General features: G+C 38.3%; 1 protein-coding gene across 1 annotated transcript in view; it reads left to right on the forward strand.

The window, feature by feature from the left end:
• The first annotated feature begins 2974 nt into the window (after positions 1-2974).
• The window catches only part of LOC112566178 (ATP-dependent RNA helicase DHX33-like), a 35737-nt gene continuing 24851 nt past the window's right edge, over positions 2975-13860 (forward strand). Inside the window, 16 exon segments of the mRNA XM_025242171.1 lie at positions 2975-3092; positions 3686-3816; positions 4039-4086; positions 4669-4740; positions 5217-5326; positions 5626-5743; positions 6065-6080; positions 6083-6162; positions 6404-6489; positions 6736-6907; positions 7513-7610; positions 8040-8213; positions 8619-8709; positions 9002-9067; positions 9858-9946; positions 10151-10217. Of these exon segments, the coding sequence (XP_025097956.1) occupies positions 3017-3092; positions 3686-3816; positions 4039-4086; positions 4669-4740; positions 5217-5326; positions 5626-5743; positions 6065-6080; positions 6083-6162; positions 6404-6489; positions 6736-6907; positions 7513-7610; positions 8040-8213; positions 8619-8709; positions 9002-9067; positions 9858-9946; positions 10151-10217 (1494 nt within the window). The 5' untranslated portion in view covers positions 2975-3016.

A 13860-nucleotide genomic window follows, 5' to 3' on the forward strand; every position in this document is an offset into this window, starting at 1 on the left:
ACAGAAAACACAAAGAGGAACCAAACAAAAAGAGCTGACAGTAACATGATAGTGCAAAAGGAAGGGTGTGAAAAAAGACCAGCATTATGGGAAAGGTTGTTAGGAGTAATGTTTACAGAAGAGGTGCATTTTCAGTACACATTTAAAGGATTCAATAGTGGGTAGGTGGTGGATATGGAAAGGGAGTGAGTTCCATTGTTTTGCTGCACAATAACTAAAAATCCTGTGGCCATATGTTGCTGTTTTGGAGACAGGAAGAATAAGATGATCATCAGACAAGGAGTAGAGTTGTGTAGCTGGGACATAAGGGAAGAGCAGTTCAGAGAAATAATCAGGGCAGGTGGCAGCAAAGAAATTAAAACACAGCACAGACAGGTTTTACTGGATGCAAGAATGGATGGAAAGCTAGTGTAGAAAACAAAGGAGAGGGGTGGCTCTAAGCATCAGACTTGCGGCAGAGTTCTGTACTTTCTGGTTTTTGTGAAGAAGGTATTCAGGGCAGCCAGCAAGCAAGGAGTTGCAGTTGCAGTGAACAATACCTGTTTGGACTAAAGTCCACAAGAAATGTTGCCCTGGGTTCTCCAGAAAATTCACAAGGCTGGAATAAATGGAAAAAATACTGTTAATAATGGTCAATGAAAGCAGCAGATATACTATTTCCTAAAATACTTAAGTACTAGAGTACTTGTTGTGCGTGCTATTTTCTCACAAAGGTAAACCAACATATCTATACACCCTTATTAACAGCATGTATATAAGTATGAAAGATTTGTTAATGAGCTGTTGTGTCCACAAAAAAGTACGTTCAACACATATCTAAAAATCATTTACTGTCAACAGAATAAATGTGAAAGTCGCTAGTAGCTGGCGTTCAACTTTGAAGCAGAAAGTCACCAGTCTAAGGTTTTCCCAGCCTTGTACTGGAAAACTCTCCTGGCCCACTTAGCATTTAAGTATCTGACATCAGGGAAGATTAAAAGATAATGGTAGGAGTTCTGCTTTCCACGTACCCTGCACTAGACATTGAGAAACATCTAAGCAGCATCATAACTCTTCTGAGTGTTGTGTGCCATTAACACCAAATATATGCATACAATATACCTGAAGACATAAAAACTAGAGCGCACCTGGTTGATTCTAGGTGCTGCAGCAAGTTTCTCCAGCTTGTTCTTGATGGCCTGATGGCTTTTGTGGTACACAGGAGAGGCAAGTGATCCATACTCCCTTTCTGTCAGAAAGCTGTAGACACTCATGCTGATGGTGCCTAGAACATATTGTGCAAACTGTAGTGTTTCAGTGGTTTTGTACAAAAGCCATTTACAAATGAAAACTACAACAAGCATCATAGTAATATTTAATAATTTAAATGTGTCAGTTTATGGCAATAAGTTTTTCTTACAGTTTGTGCAAGTTGGAATGTAACATTTTATTACAGTATCAACTCTGATCCAAAGAATCCAAAATTATCTAGTTCTACACTTTTCACACTATGAAGTATATTTTGAAATTACAAATGTCACATAAATCCTCATGTAATGGTCAATAATTCTCAGCCTGCATTGTGCCTACAATCGACATCTGCATGTTTAATATGAAGCTGGTAGCGTCTTAAACAGTAAGAATACATCAACAGTCTGTGTTTCCATCAGGTTTTCACTCTCCAGTTAAAAATGTTGTGGGAATTCAGACTCTAAGTTATAACAGAAATTTTTGGAGTCGTTCATCAACATTGGGGTTTTTAATAACTATTCACAGGTTTAAAAATACAGATACATGTTAATGTTATCGTAGACACCATCATACTTATAAACATCATCGTGATCTTGTGTATAGCAACTGATACGGAAAATATATTATCGTGTATGTAAAACTTCTCACCAACAATGAACAGTTATAAGGTCGAAAAAGCTTTTATCTGTTGGGTTTACTACATTATGTCCTATGTGCTGAGACCTCCGACCTAAGATTTTTTCACAGTTTTATTTTACAAGCATTTGAAGCTCTCTTACGTGATTTACACACATTTCTGCGCGATCGAAAATGCTGATGGTCGCACTCTTGAAACACGTTCATTTGTTGGTAAGGTGCATAATGCAACGAGAGAATCAACAATTAAAAGGCGTGAACAATGCACAGAAGTAGAATTAAAACAATATCAGGAGACTATACTACTAATCGGATGTTTTGAGTTCTACTCAGTAACAGCGACTACGGCTACAGCGACAATACTATACTAGTATTACTGTACAAGTAGTACTAGGCAATTTCATGTTATAATCAAACTTGTCACTTGTTTTAAACACCCTCTCAATTCTATTTTAAAGTACAGTTATTCACTTACTGTCGTGAACGTAATATTTTACAAACTCTCTGAGGGCGTTCGGACATCAGTGACCACAACGGGAATCTCGGGGCCTTGGTCAAATGTCGGGTTTGCTTTCGTGCACAATTTGAAAACAAACCAAGTAAGGGTCAGGTCTGATCGTGGAAATATCTGTGGATATATACAGGTTGTAAAGGAACCTGCGAAATAAGCTAGGATGCATGGTTTAAAAACTGAGAGTTGTTAAATGGCATATAAATAAAAAAAAGTCACTTCTTTCAGAGTAATATCACTTAGGTTGAGGGGCATTAATTTTAAAACAACAATGAACAGAATTTGTAGAAAATGGATTAAAAATAGGCCTCCAAAATCTTATGAGACAACGAAATGTAATGCTTTGTGGAAAACGACTGTTTATTCTTGAAACAGAAAATGAAATGTTTTTCCCCGCTCTCCGCTCCAAATTTTACAATTAACATAGAGTTCTCTTCTAATTTCTTAAATTTAAAAAATCACGAGACCAAAGCAGTTGATTTAAATTTGATTAAAACATTACAGGTAAATAGGGGAAAATATATGATTGCTTAAATTACTGCACTGCACTTGTCCGGGCAAAAAACGCTTATTTCCATTAAACCACGAATATCTCATCCTTGATTAAACACAATTCGCGAATGGTTCACAACAAACAAGATGGCGACTACCGCGTGGTCCCAGGATAAACATCTGTCGTCAGTCAACTTAGCAATGTCAGCACAGCAAAGAAAAGGTAAATTAAAGTTGACGAACCACAGGTTAAGTCCACGAATATGCATGAGTAATGTACAATTTTCTAATTTAACTGAGTAAAAAGACAAATGATACAAAGTTACCACAGAAACGTCATAAAACCCTTATCAACGGAGTAACCGAAGTAACTCTAGCAGACGAAGTGTCGTTGGCACCCCTTGTGAAATATTTCTGGTAGTCCACTTCTTAATAAAAGGCCACCAGCTCTTCATTGTGATTGCCCTTTCCAGATATCCCTTTACATGCCACCCAAATAACGCTATAAGTATTTAATACGGTGCGTCAATGGTGCATTAATTGTCGCCGCCAGTCTCATCAACCACACCATCCCCAGCCGACAACTCAAAATAAAAACTGCTCTAGTAAAATAGGTCTTTACAAATCACATTGTCTTTCACATCTATCCAATACTGGTGTGTGTGTGTGGTTGCTCTTCGACTTTATTGTGTGCATCATTTTTAGCAAATTATTAACTTTTTGTGTGAACATTTTAATTTCTTCATGACTTGAAAGATATTTTGACATTCTGTCAGCTGAAAGTATTTCATTCAATCATTAATTTGGGCTGCTTAGATCTTCAAGCCTTTCGAAATAGGCTTCCAATCTTCAGTGTCAAAGGGCATCTGCTGACTGAAATTCAGAAAGTTAAGACAGCCATCATCATCGGAGAAACAGGAAGTGGAAAAACTACTCAGATCCCACAGGTGAGTTTCTACAATTATGAACATAAACCCAGACTGGTTTTCAGCTTGACAAAAAATTGTTGTTCATTATAAGATTGTTCCATTTGAAGCATTAAAAAATGTTTGAATAAAAATTGCTTAAAATAACATGTTATTTTAAACCACTTTTTCCATGAAGGAAATATTTCTTTAACTATTTAATGATTACCTGTTTGACAATTTCTGAAAAATGTTCCTTTGCAGTATCTGTATGAAAGAGGACTTATCAGCAAACAGATAGCTGTTACACAGGTAAGGCAAAATCTCCCTGTTACAACTATAAGTTGAAACAGTTTACCATCTACTTGAATTTATTTGAAGTGTGATATGATATGAACTTTTGAGCCACATCTAAATGTTTTTTATTATTGCATATTCTAAGGCATATTCTGTCTTCGAACACTGCTTCACTGTGTAATGAAATTTTTAATTACAAGAGTTCTAATTAATAAAATTATACCTTGCTTTATGGAAGAAATTTGTTGCATTTATAGGTCTCCTTAATTTCTTCTTGGCGAGAAGGTAGAAATATTAAGCTGTGATTTAATTGATAATTGTAATGGAGCACTCTTTTTCATGTTTATTTACCTCCCAATTTCTTATCATTGAACAGTTTGTTATTAATTGGTATTGACTGTTAAACAGCTTTTGCAATATGTACAAAATAGTACACTAAGTTTATATCTGTACAATGGTTGATATGGGTAAGAATTCTATTTTCAGATTTGAATTAAATTTTAAACTTCTAAGGCTGTTTGCCAAGAATAATTTTTGTACTAATGTCTAAAAGTGCATCACAAATGAGAATCATTATGTACTTTTTTCTTTTGGTAGCCTAGAAGAGTGGCAGCAATTTCTTTGGCACAACGGGTAGCAACAGAACTTGGTGTAAATGTTGGTGGCAAAGTGAGCATACCCTTCTTTTTTCCTTTTATGTACATTAGTATTTTCATGCTCATTAAAGTAACCACATATTATCTGCCCTTGACACTGGTGATGTTTCTGCCTTAACTCTATTAGACCTACCTGCTGCATTCAACACTATCGACCACTCTCTGCTCCTTCAAAGACTCCGCACCCTTTGCGGAATTTCTGGACCCGCACTAGCTTGATTCAACTCCTATTTTACTGATACGACTGAGGCTGTGTTCATTGATGGTCAAACATCTTGCCCTGCTCCACTTTCCTGTTGGGTCCCCCAAGGCTTAGTACTTGGCCCAGTTCTGTTCATTCAGTACGCTAAGCCACTTTCATTATAGAGCAGATGGTTTCTTTGCTCTCTGTTTCTGTGCTTTACAGTAATCATAATATTTTTATGCTTACACATTCACTTGATGTGTTACACCTTATTCTTGATGACTGTGTGAGTCTATTTTCACCAGGTGGGCTATTGTGTTAGGTTTGAAGATGTAACATCCCCAGAGACAAAGATCAAGTTTATGACAGATGGTATGATGCTGAGAGAGACTCTTCTGGACCCTCTTCTTAAGAGGTAGGAGCTAGATCATGTCTACATCTGTTAGTCAAATGCCCCTAAAGCATATAGAAAATAATGCTTATAGCTATGCTTTCAATAATTGATTATCTTTTGAATGTATACCAGAGAGGATATAGTTTACTGAATGTAACTTATCCAACTGTGTTAATTTTACCCTGTTCCAAGCATCCTGGCTGTCAGAGAGGGTACAAAGGATTTGTGTTGAATTTATAGCACATCACACAATTTATTGTTGTTTGACTTACATGTAGAGCTGATCATGCATTTATTCATTCATTTATGAATTATTCAAGGTACTCAGTTATTATATTGGATGAAGCCCATGAGCGAACTGTTCAGACAGACATTCTGTTTGGTGTTGTCAAGGCAGCACAAAGGAAAAGAACAGAACAAGGACACCATCCTTTAAAGGTATTTTGGACTTGATGTTTATACTTTTGTAAAGGCTGCCAGTTTTTAAATGCAGTTTTCACACTTGCAAGAGTCCTTTGTGTGCTGGGGGGTGGAGGGTTGGGGCATGTGTGAATGAGTGTTTCTGTGCATGTTTGTACATCTGTCTGTGAGAGAGACAGGTTGAATAAGAGCATGCAACAATTCGCATCATTAAGCTACTTTATGCACGGAGGATTGGATAAAAACTAGTGAACCAGGAGCATTGCCTAAAAGTGTCCATTTTTTTCCCCTTGTCCTATATGGTATACTTTTTCATCTGTTGCCTGTTGTACTTGACAGATCATCATAATGTCAGCCACATGGATGTTGATCACTTCTCTTCTTATTTCAACGATGCTCCAGTGCTGTATGTGGAGGGACGTCAGTACCCTGTTCAGGTATTATTTCTCCTGAATCACCAGTTCGCACCCTTTCTCATTTGCCACTTTTTTTTCTCATCTTTTATGTCACCTGACTTTCTTTTTCATTTTAAAGATGTTTACAATGGTTTTTTTTTTTTTTTTTAAATTCGATGCACATCAAAAAATCTTTTGTATTTTTCTTCTCTGCATATTTTGTGCCATTCTAATTCCAAAAGTGCTTTATAATAACTCTCTTGTTTTATTGATTTCATTGCAGGTCTTCTACACAGCACAGACCCAAAGTGATTACATGTTTGCTTCCATTGTCACACTTTTTCAGCTTCATAAAGAAAATCCAGACAGGTAAGTATTAAAGTTGTTATTCTTGAAGCATTTTCAAATATATATATATTTTTCATCAGTCTATGTCAGTTTATGTATTGTTTTAAACTAGATGTTTGTAGGTGGCCTTTTAGATCCTGATTGTTATTTGGTTTTGGTGTCAGGACATGTCTAGATTTGTTTATTTTCTTTGTTTTAGTCTTCAGTATTATTGATTATAATGTTTAACACTGACAGAATAGTGGAGAGAAGTTGCTTTGATTCCAGGGGTGATGTACTTATTTTCCTGACGGGTCAGGATGAGATCGATGCTGCAGTAAAGATGATAAGGAGCGTAGCACGTGATCTTGATCATAGTCTTCCTCGAATCACTGTGTACCCTTTGTATGCTGCGCTACCTTCACACCAGCAGTTAAAAGTTTTTGAGCCAGCACCACAGGTAACTTTCATTGCTTTAGTCCAGAAAAGTGTTGGCAAAGAAAAAGGTGTGTGCATGTGTGAGAGAACTACATGTTAGTCAGTTGTGTTTTGCCTTTGTTTGAATTAAAGACAGACAAATCAGATGTGGGACAGTCTGATAGTGTTGTGGTAAAAGACTACTGTTAATACAGTCATAACATCTGGGGCTCATATATCAGGGCACACACATTATTCTCTGGATATGATGCAAGTTGTCATCCCTCAAACGAAATCTTTGTCCCTTTCTGTAATGCAAAACAATCTCTATGTGAAGCACTTTCGTACCAAATAAACCCCCAGAATTCAAAGACTAGGCTGGAAGTGTCTGAAAGGCCAATAAAACATAGCGCTATCATTAGTTTATTATAAGATGTGATTTTTGCTTTTAAAAAGTGCGAAAAGCAGACATGGACTTCACTAAATTATTAACTTCTGCCATCATTAGAGATCACAACCAATATGACAATTTGAAATATATATATTAATGAGTTATTATGGTAACTGCACATTCATTAATGTCGTAAAAAAAAGGAGGCTCTAACACTTTTTGAAAATGTATGTTTTTTCCCAATGTTTTATTTCTAGGGAGTGAGGAAAGTAGTGGTATCCACCAACATAGCAGAAACGTCAGTTACTATCAGTGGCATTAAATATGTCATAGACAGTGGAAGGGTCAAAGCAAAGTGAGTATGGGACAGTTTGAGGCATTGACTGTATATGTGTTTAGAGGGGTGTGTATTTTTATGTAATCGCTAAAACAACTGTAGTACAGTGGCGTAGGAACATGGTTGGGTTTTTTGGGGGGGCTAGCGGCAAACTCCATGCTGACAGGGAAGGACATTCACATTTTTGCCTCCTCCGATATTTTTTTTTTTTTTGGAAGGGTGGCTGCCCCAATCCCCCAACTGCCCCATTCCTACGCCACTGTAGTTACACCTTCCTGATTATGTTCATGTGGGAGTAAAGTCCCCTGGCAAATGCTACTTTTGCATGAGTTTCATTCTTTCTACTCCAGCAAAGAATTATGAAAATTTTTATTCATTTTCTTGATGTAAGAAATCAGAGTATTGGCCACATCCTAAAAGCTTGTATTGGTGTTTTTCTGTTTACAGAGTTTACAATCCCAACAGTGGTCTTGATTTGCTGCGAGTTGTGCAGGCTTCTAAAGACCAGTGTATTCAAAGAATGGGCCGGGCTGGTCGTGAAGAACCTGGCACTTGTTACCGGCTTTTCACAGAGCGAGAGTTTGAGCGATTCCGTGACAACACCATGCCTGAAATACAGCGGTGTGTAAACAATATTTCCCTCATGTTTTCTAAAGTTACTTAACTGGTGGCAGGTGCAGATAACTGGTACCTGAAAATGCACACATCTGAAAAGAAGGCAAACTGCAGCTCTCAAAAAAAAATTTTATAAACTAAAACAAGCAAAAAGTCTCAAAAATAGCCACAGTTTTTAATTAGTAACTGCAATTTTTTGTTGTTGTTTTTTATGGCAAGATTTAAGACTTGATATATTGAAAATCAGTTTTTGTGATTTAAAATGTGTTCCTTTTTGTTGTTGTTATTCAGAAAGTATTGTTTATATGCTTGAAATCCCTGATCATCATTATTACAAAGTCTTAGCAGCTTTTTAAAAATGCCTTATGGCAGCTTGAACATTTTAAATCATATAAACTGTCCTCTTGGCAGGTCCAATTTGGCCAGTGTTGTACTACAGCTTCTTGGATTAGGTATCACTCGTGTCTTTGATTTCGATTTTATTGATCCACCCTCAGAAGAGGTAAGTGACAGCACTTATCACTGAAGTGTTTTCTTTCATATGTATTGTTCTCAGTCATGAGACATTGCCCCTAACCACTTATTTTCATTTTTCTTTGGGGCACAGGTGGCGGGGGATGGTATTGAATAATGCCCATGATGGTTGATTGGTTGATTGCAGACTCAACTCTTTGCTTTCAATGATGATGCATAACAATAATTGTGCCTATTTATGGCAATTTTGCAGCCCTTTACAGGTCTTGTTTTAAGTTTGATAATATTTAATCTATGTTTATTTCATTTTGTCTTTACAGCTGCTGTCTTCTGCCTTGATAGAACTGCAGCAACTGGGAGCAGTGGAGGGCATCCCTGATGCAGATGTAGAGTATTTTATCCTGACTTGTGGGGACTTTGCACCAGTTTTAAAGACAAATTTATGCTAACAGAAGTAAATTTGAGAGTGCTCACATTAAAATTTCATTTTGAATCCTACATAAGAATTTATAGGAAGGAAGGCAGATTTATGGTGCAACCTCCGTTTTTGTTCTGGTTCATGCAATTTCTAGTTTCTGGCTGTAGGTGTGTGTGATAATACAGGGGTGAGGAGTCGAATGAATGCTACTTTCTCATTGCTTGCTGTTCTGTTCAGTTTTGAAAGCAGATGCTTTGGGCTCAGACAAAATTTTGACAGTACATTTTCAGTTTTCTTCTGTCCTGTTCCTTGGTACACTTTTAACAACTTGTGTTCTTCATTATAGAAATTAGTTTTATTTATTTTTAAATTACTTTTTTTTGACAGGTTGGCTCAAAGGCACAGAAGCGGTCTCTGAAGAAGTTGATATAAAGGTGATTACATAAAAAGAAGTTATGTTTTGTAAGACAGTAATTTTTTTTGGAGCTGCAAAAGAGGGTGCATTTGCTTTAGGAGTGTGCGTGCACACATACTGGATTGAATGAACAAATAAAAGTCATCTTTCCTTAAAATTAAAAATTTCTTTCAAATTTGTAATATTGGAATGATCACTTAAGTAACACAGATCAAATGTTTATTTACTAGTCTATATTATAAGTGATATTTCTTAACATTTAAGGGCAAAGATAATAGTCTTCCTGTGTGTGTATTCTTCAATAGTTTGAATGTTATCTCTTTTTTTTCTTTCTCGTCTTAAGTTGACACCTCTGGGAAAACAGATGCTGGCATACCCACTAGTACCTCGTCTTGCCAAGGTTCTATTGCTCGCAAGTACACATGGCTGCCTGTAAGTTTCTCTGATAAAACTGTAAAATATGACTAATATTAAAAGTTGAGGTTGCATCTAACAGGTAGGTAAGTAAGCACAAAGTTTTTTATAACTAACATTGATGGTTGAATGTGAATTTCATGGTTTCATGATTGTTTTAAAATTTAGCTTTTCTTGATAGAACAATTTTATGTAAGTTTTTCACCTGTCAATTTATTTCAGAGAGGAAATACTAACCATCGTGTCTATGCTGTCTGTTGACTCTGTTATGGTCAACCCCACAAACAAGGTAAGAGACTGTAGCATTACACATTTTCTGTCATCCTGTTGATGCTCCTATCCCCTCCTCCACCTTTCTCCTTGTCAATGAAATGTTGTGCCTACACTTCAAAATACAAGATCAATACGTTTACAACAAATGAGAAGTGAGAGACCTGTACTTGCCCACAAACAGTGTGAGCTTGTTTCAATGAAAGTGTTTGAGGTTAGGGGAGCGTATTTCCAGGTGTGATTCAAAAATCTTTTTCAAAGGTACTTTATATTACTATACTTGTTATTCTAAAAGTACCTTTGAAACCAACAGGCCTGCATTGCATGACTATTAAAAGCTGATAGGCCAAACAAAATGAAGCCTGTTTATGAACAGTCATGATGGTTTTCCACTTAATGCATGTGCGCACACACATTGTTTTCCTTTCCCTCCCTTTCCCCTCTCAAGTTACTAGTTTCCATTTCTCATTTGTTCTGGTGGTTCACCCTGTGCTTAACTCTGCATGCCATTTTGTGCAGGAAGAGAGAGAGCTGAATGCACAGACAAACTGTTAATGCATAGATGTCGATGAACACACATGCACTTAGTACATGCACATGTAAAACAAGTGCTAGCTTCTGTATGTTTTATGTTGATGTTTACATACCCAAACTTATGAATTTATGTGCACACACTCCCACAAGTGCCAGTCAGATGTTCAAGCAATTTCTACCCTCACTTGTCAGCAGGAAGAGGAGAGGGGGTAATGTGTTAACAGTAATATACAATTGTTTATTACAAACAGTCCAGATGAATCTGCCCAAGAATTCCTTGTTCTTCATAACTCACTCAAAGAATCATTTGCAAGACCAGTGCAAAGGAAAGTGCAGGTTTTTACTTACAGATACTGTTGCCAGCACCTTGTGAAAATCTCAGACATTTGTTTCAAAGGCTTAGAAATTAGTGGGTTTGTTGGTGTATGTGCGTACATGTTTTCCAGTTCGCATGCACCAGGGTGTTTTCTGAGATTCCGATTTCTCATCCCTCTGCTTTCAAGGACAATTGCAGCATACCCCATCCTGCTACATCCTCTATCTGTTACCTCCTGTGTTGCTCTCCAAGCCGGTTTTACACTTTCTTCTTCATCCACCCACCCCTCCAAGGTTGACCTCTGCCCTCTCTTATGAGTTCATGGCTGAAAGATGCATCAGGCATTAAGTTCTACATCGCCACACAAATAGCAGTTAACAGTGTGCATGTTCAGATGCTTTTCTATTACTTTTTCGTTTTTGCTTTTTTGCTGACATTTAAAGAAAAGTCTTGGGCTTTGTTATTCAGGAATTTGAAGTCAAAGCCTAAAAGGAGAGTTGTAGAGGCAGGCTTGGGTTATGACTTCCTGGACAAGACAATAATGGCCATCTGTCACTCTCGCGCCGCTTCCTATACACACAACTCTTCAAAATCCCTGCAGATTGTGTGTGTGCATGTGAACGTTTATATATTCGCTGTAAGCATCCACTAAGAGGTTGTTTACTGGAATCACAGGGGTGTCATGGAAGGCACGCTTGCTTAAGTTGGTTGATTTATTGTGACAGTGAAATGTTGGAGCATTAATCACCTACCCTGTCCTTTGGTTTATCATTGCACGCTCTCAGTGCCAATTGGTTTATATGTTACCTATGACATCAGTCCACCTGAATTGATGATGCAGGAGGGAGGGGAAGGAGGTCATTTGCGCAACGTGTGCAAATGGCTGTTTGGGCAGGAATGGTAGATACCTTCTGCGGAACGATAAACGCCCCTAAAGTTAAAGAGATTATTGTTAGAGTATGGCAATATCATCTATAGCCAGCAGATGTGGCACACTCAGAATGCCATAAAATGATGTTTTAGGAGTAAAACGTCATTAAACAGCAGGAAGGTCCTGGTTATTCAAACTCTAAAGTCGTCTTTGACTTTCTTCATCGCGACCGCCCCTCAACACCAAAGACTGGGAGTTGTTCATGACGAGTTCAGGTAGAGAGTGGAGGGAAGTGTGGAGGGAGTAAAAACGGATGATGGACTCCTGCATGCTCGCTTGTAGAGAGATCTGAGTACCCTACCCCAGGTTTTCAGTTTTTTTCCCATCCCCCGTTTTCTTGTCTTTGCGTTTCATATTCTGTGTGAGCGAGTCAGCTGTCGTAAGGTACCCTCCCATCCATCCACACCCAACCCTGGGAGTTTTTTTTTTTTTTTAAGGAGGGGGGGGGGAGAGAAGGGGAGGCTGGACTTGCATTAGAGGGCTGTGGGTGTTGGTGTGTGGGTAAAAGGAACTGCATGGAGGTAGAGAGTGATGACTAACTCCGATGCCATGCTGCTGTCAGTCTTCACCCCGGACAGGTACAGGGGTCGGGATGAGAAAGGTGGGGGTGACGGGAGGGTTAGTGGAAGGAAGTTTTCTACTTTTTCGGAGAGTAACCCATTGTAACAGCTGTTCGACAGTGAGTAGCGCTCACGTGCGTTAAAAAACGGGTAGGGGTTGTGAAGGGTAGAGGTTTTTTTCCCAGCTTCCTGCGATGAGCAGCCCGAGGTATCAGGCGTCGCTACTCTCGCGGCGAGACGAGTTCGGTGTCGGCATGAGCGGCGTGACCTCGTGACCTCAAGCTGAACCGTCTGCTTACGGCGGAGGGAGAGCTTGTTTACTCCCGGCAAGTTATGATCTAGTACGATATTTACGCTGGCAAAATTAGTTGAGAAAGGTGCCTTGTAATTAGCTGAGGTGCTGCATTTTCGGTGTCAATTACTCTTCATTTATTTTCTACAAGCATCGGAAGAATATTTATCCTATAAAATAACGCCTTTAAAAAAAAAAAGCAGGTGAAACGGAGAAGGAAAGAAAGCTAATTCCGGTGTGTTCAAATCGCCCTCTGGGACAATTGATTCACAAGTTTCTTTTCCTATCAATTGTTTTATTTATGTGCAGAGTTGTTATTATTACTGCCAAGTCCATTTTTATTTGCTTAATATTTCTTGCACGTTGTCTTAGTGTAGTATGAATTTCTTGTATGACAAATTTTTCTATGTTAAGAGCGAGGACTAGATGTAAGCTAGCACATAATTTGCTTAAGCTAACATTAAAAAATGGCTTTGTCATCGTTCTGTTAACCTCTCTCTTCTCCAGCCTTGAAATGAGTCGATGGCCTGTTGGATGAAATTCATTTCTCACACACAAACAACATGCAAGAACGCGCGCAGGATACACACTGTCTGGACTCCAGAGTAGGCGTGAGTACTCAAGTACCTACGTGTTCCAAAGTAAGACGAGACACGGTGCGGGGGATCGGATTGTGTTGTTGCGAAATATACTGCTGCCTCCTCCGCCTGCTGTGTGCTTTCGTCTGTGTTTCACAACAACCACGGAGGTTTTATATTTTTAAAAAATGTAACTCCGTGATAACGACCGTTTCAGTTGTCTTCACGCCACCTATCGGATTATCGACCTTTGCCGCTGAAAGAAGCTGGTTGGGAGGCTGCATGGATGCAGAGGGGGTCGGCAGATGGAAGTGGGGCGGGTTGCTGCTTTTGGTGCGGTTGCGCGGCCGAGATAAATGGCTGGAAATTTGACGAGTTTTCTTTTTTTTTTTTTTTTTTTTTTCTTTTTTTTTTTTGGTAAAGAAGAAATTAACGTTCTTTTTCTGGTGCT

The sequence above is a fragment of the Pomacea canaliculata genome, linkage group LG6 (assembly GCF_003073045.1).
Source record: "Pomacea canaliculata isolate SZHN2017 linkage group LG6, ASM307304v1, whole genome shotgun sequence".
Lineage (NCBI taxonomy): Eukaryota > Metazoa > Mollusca > Gastropoda > Architaenioglossa > Ampullariidae > Pomacea > Pomacea canaliculata.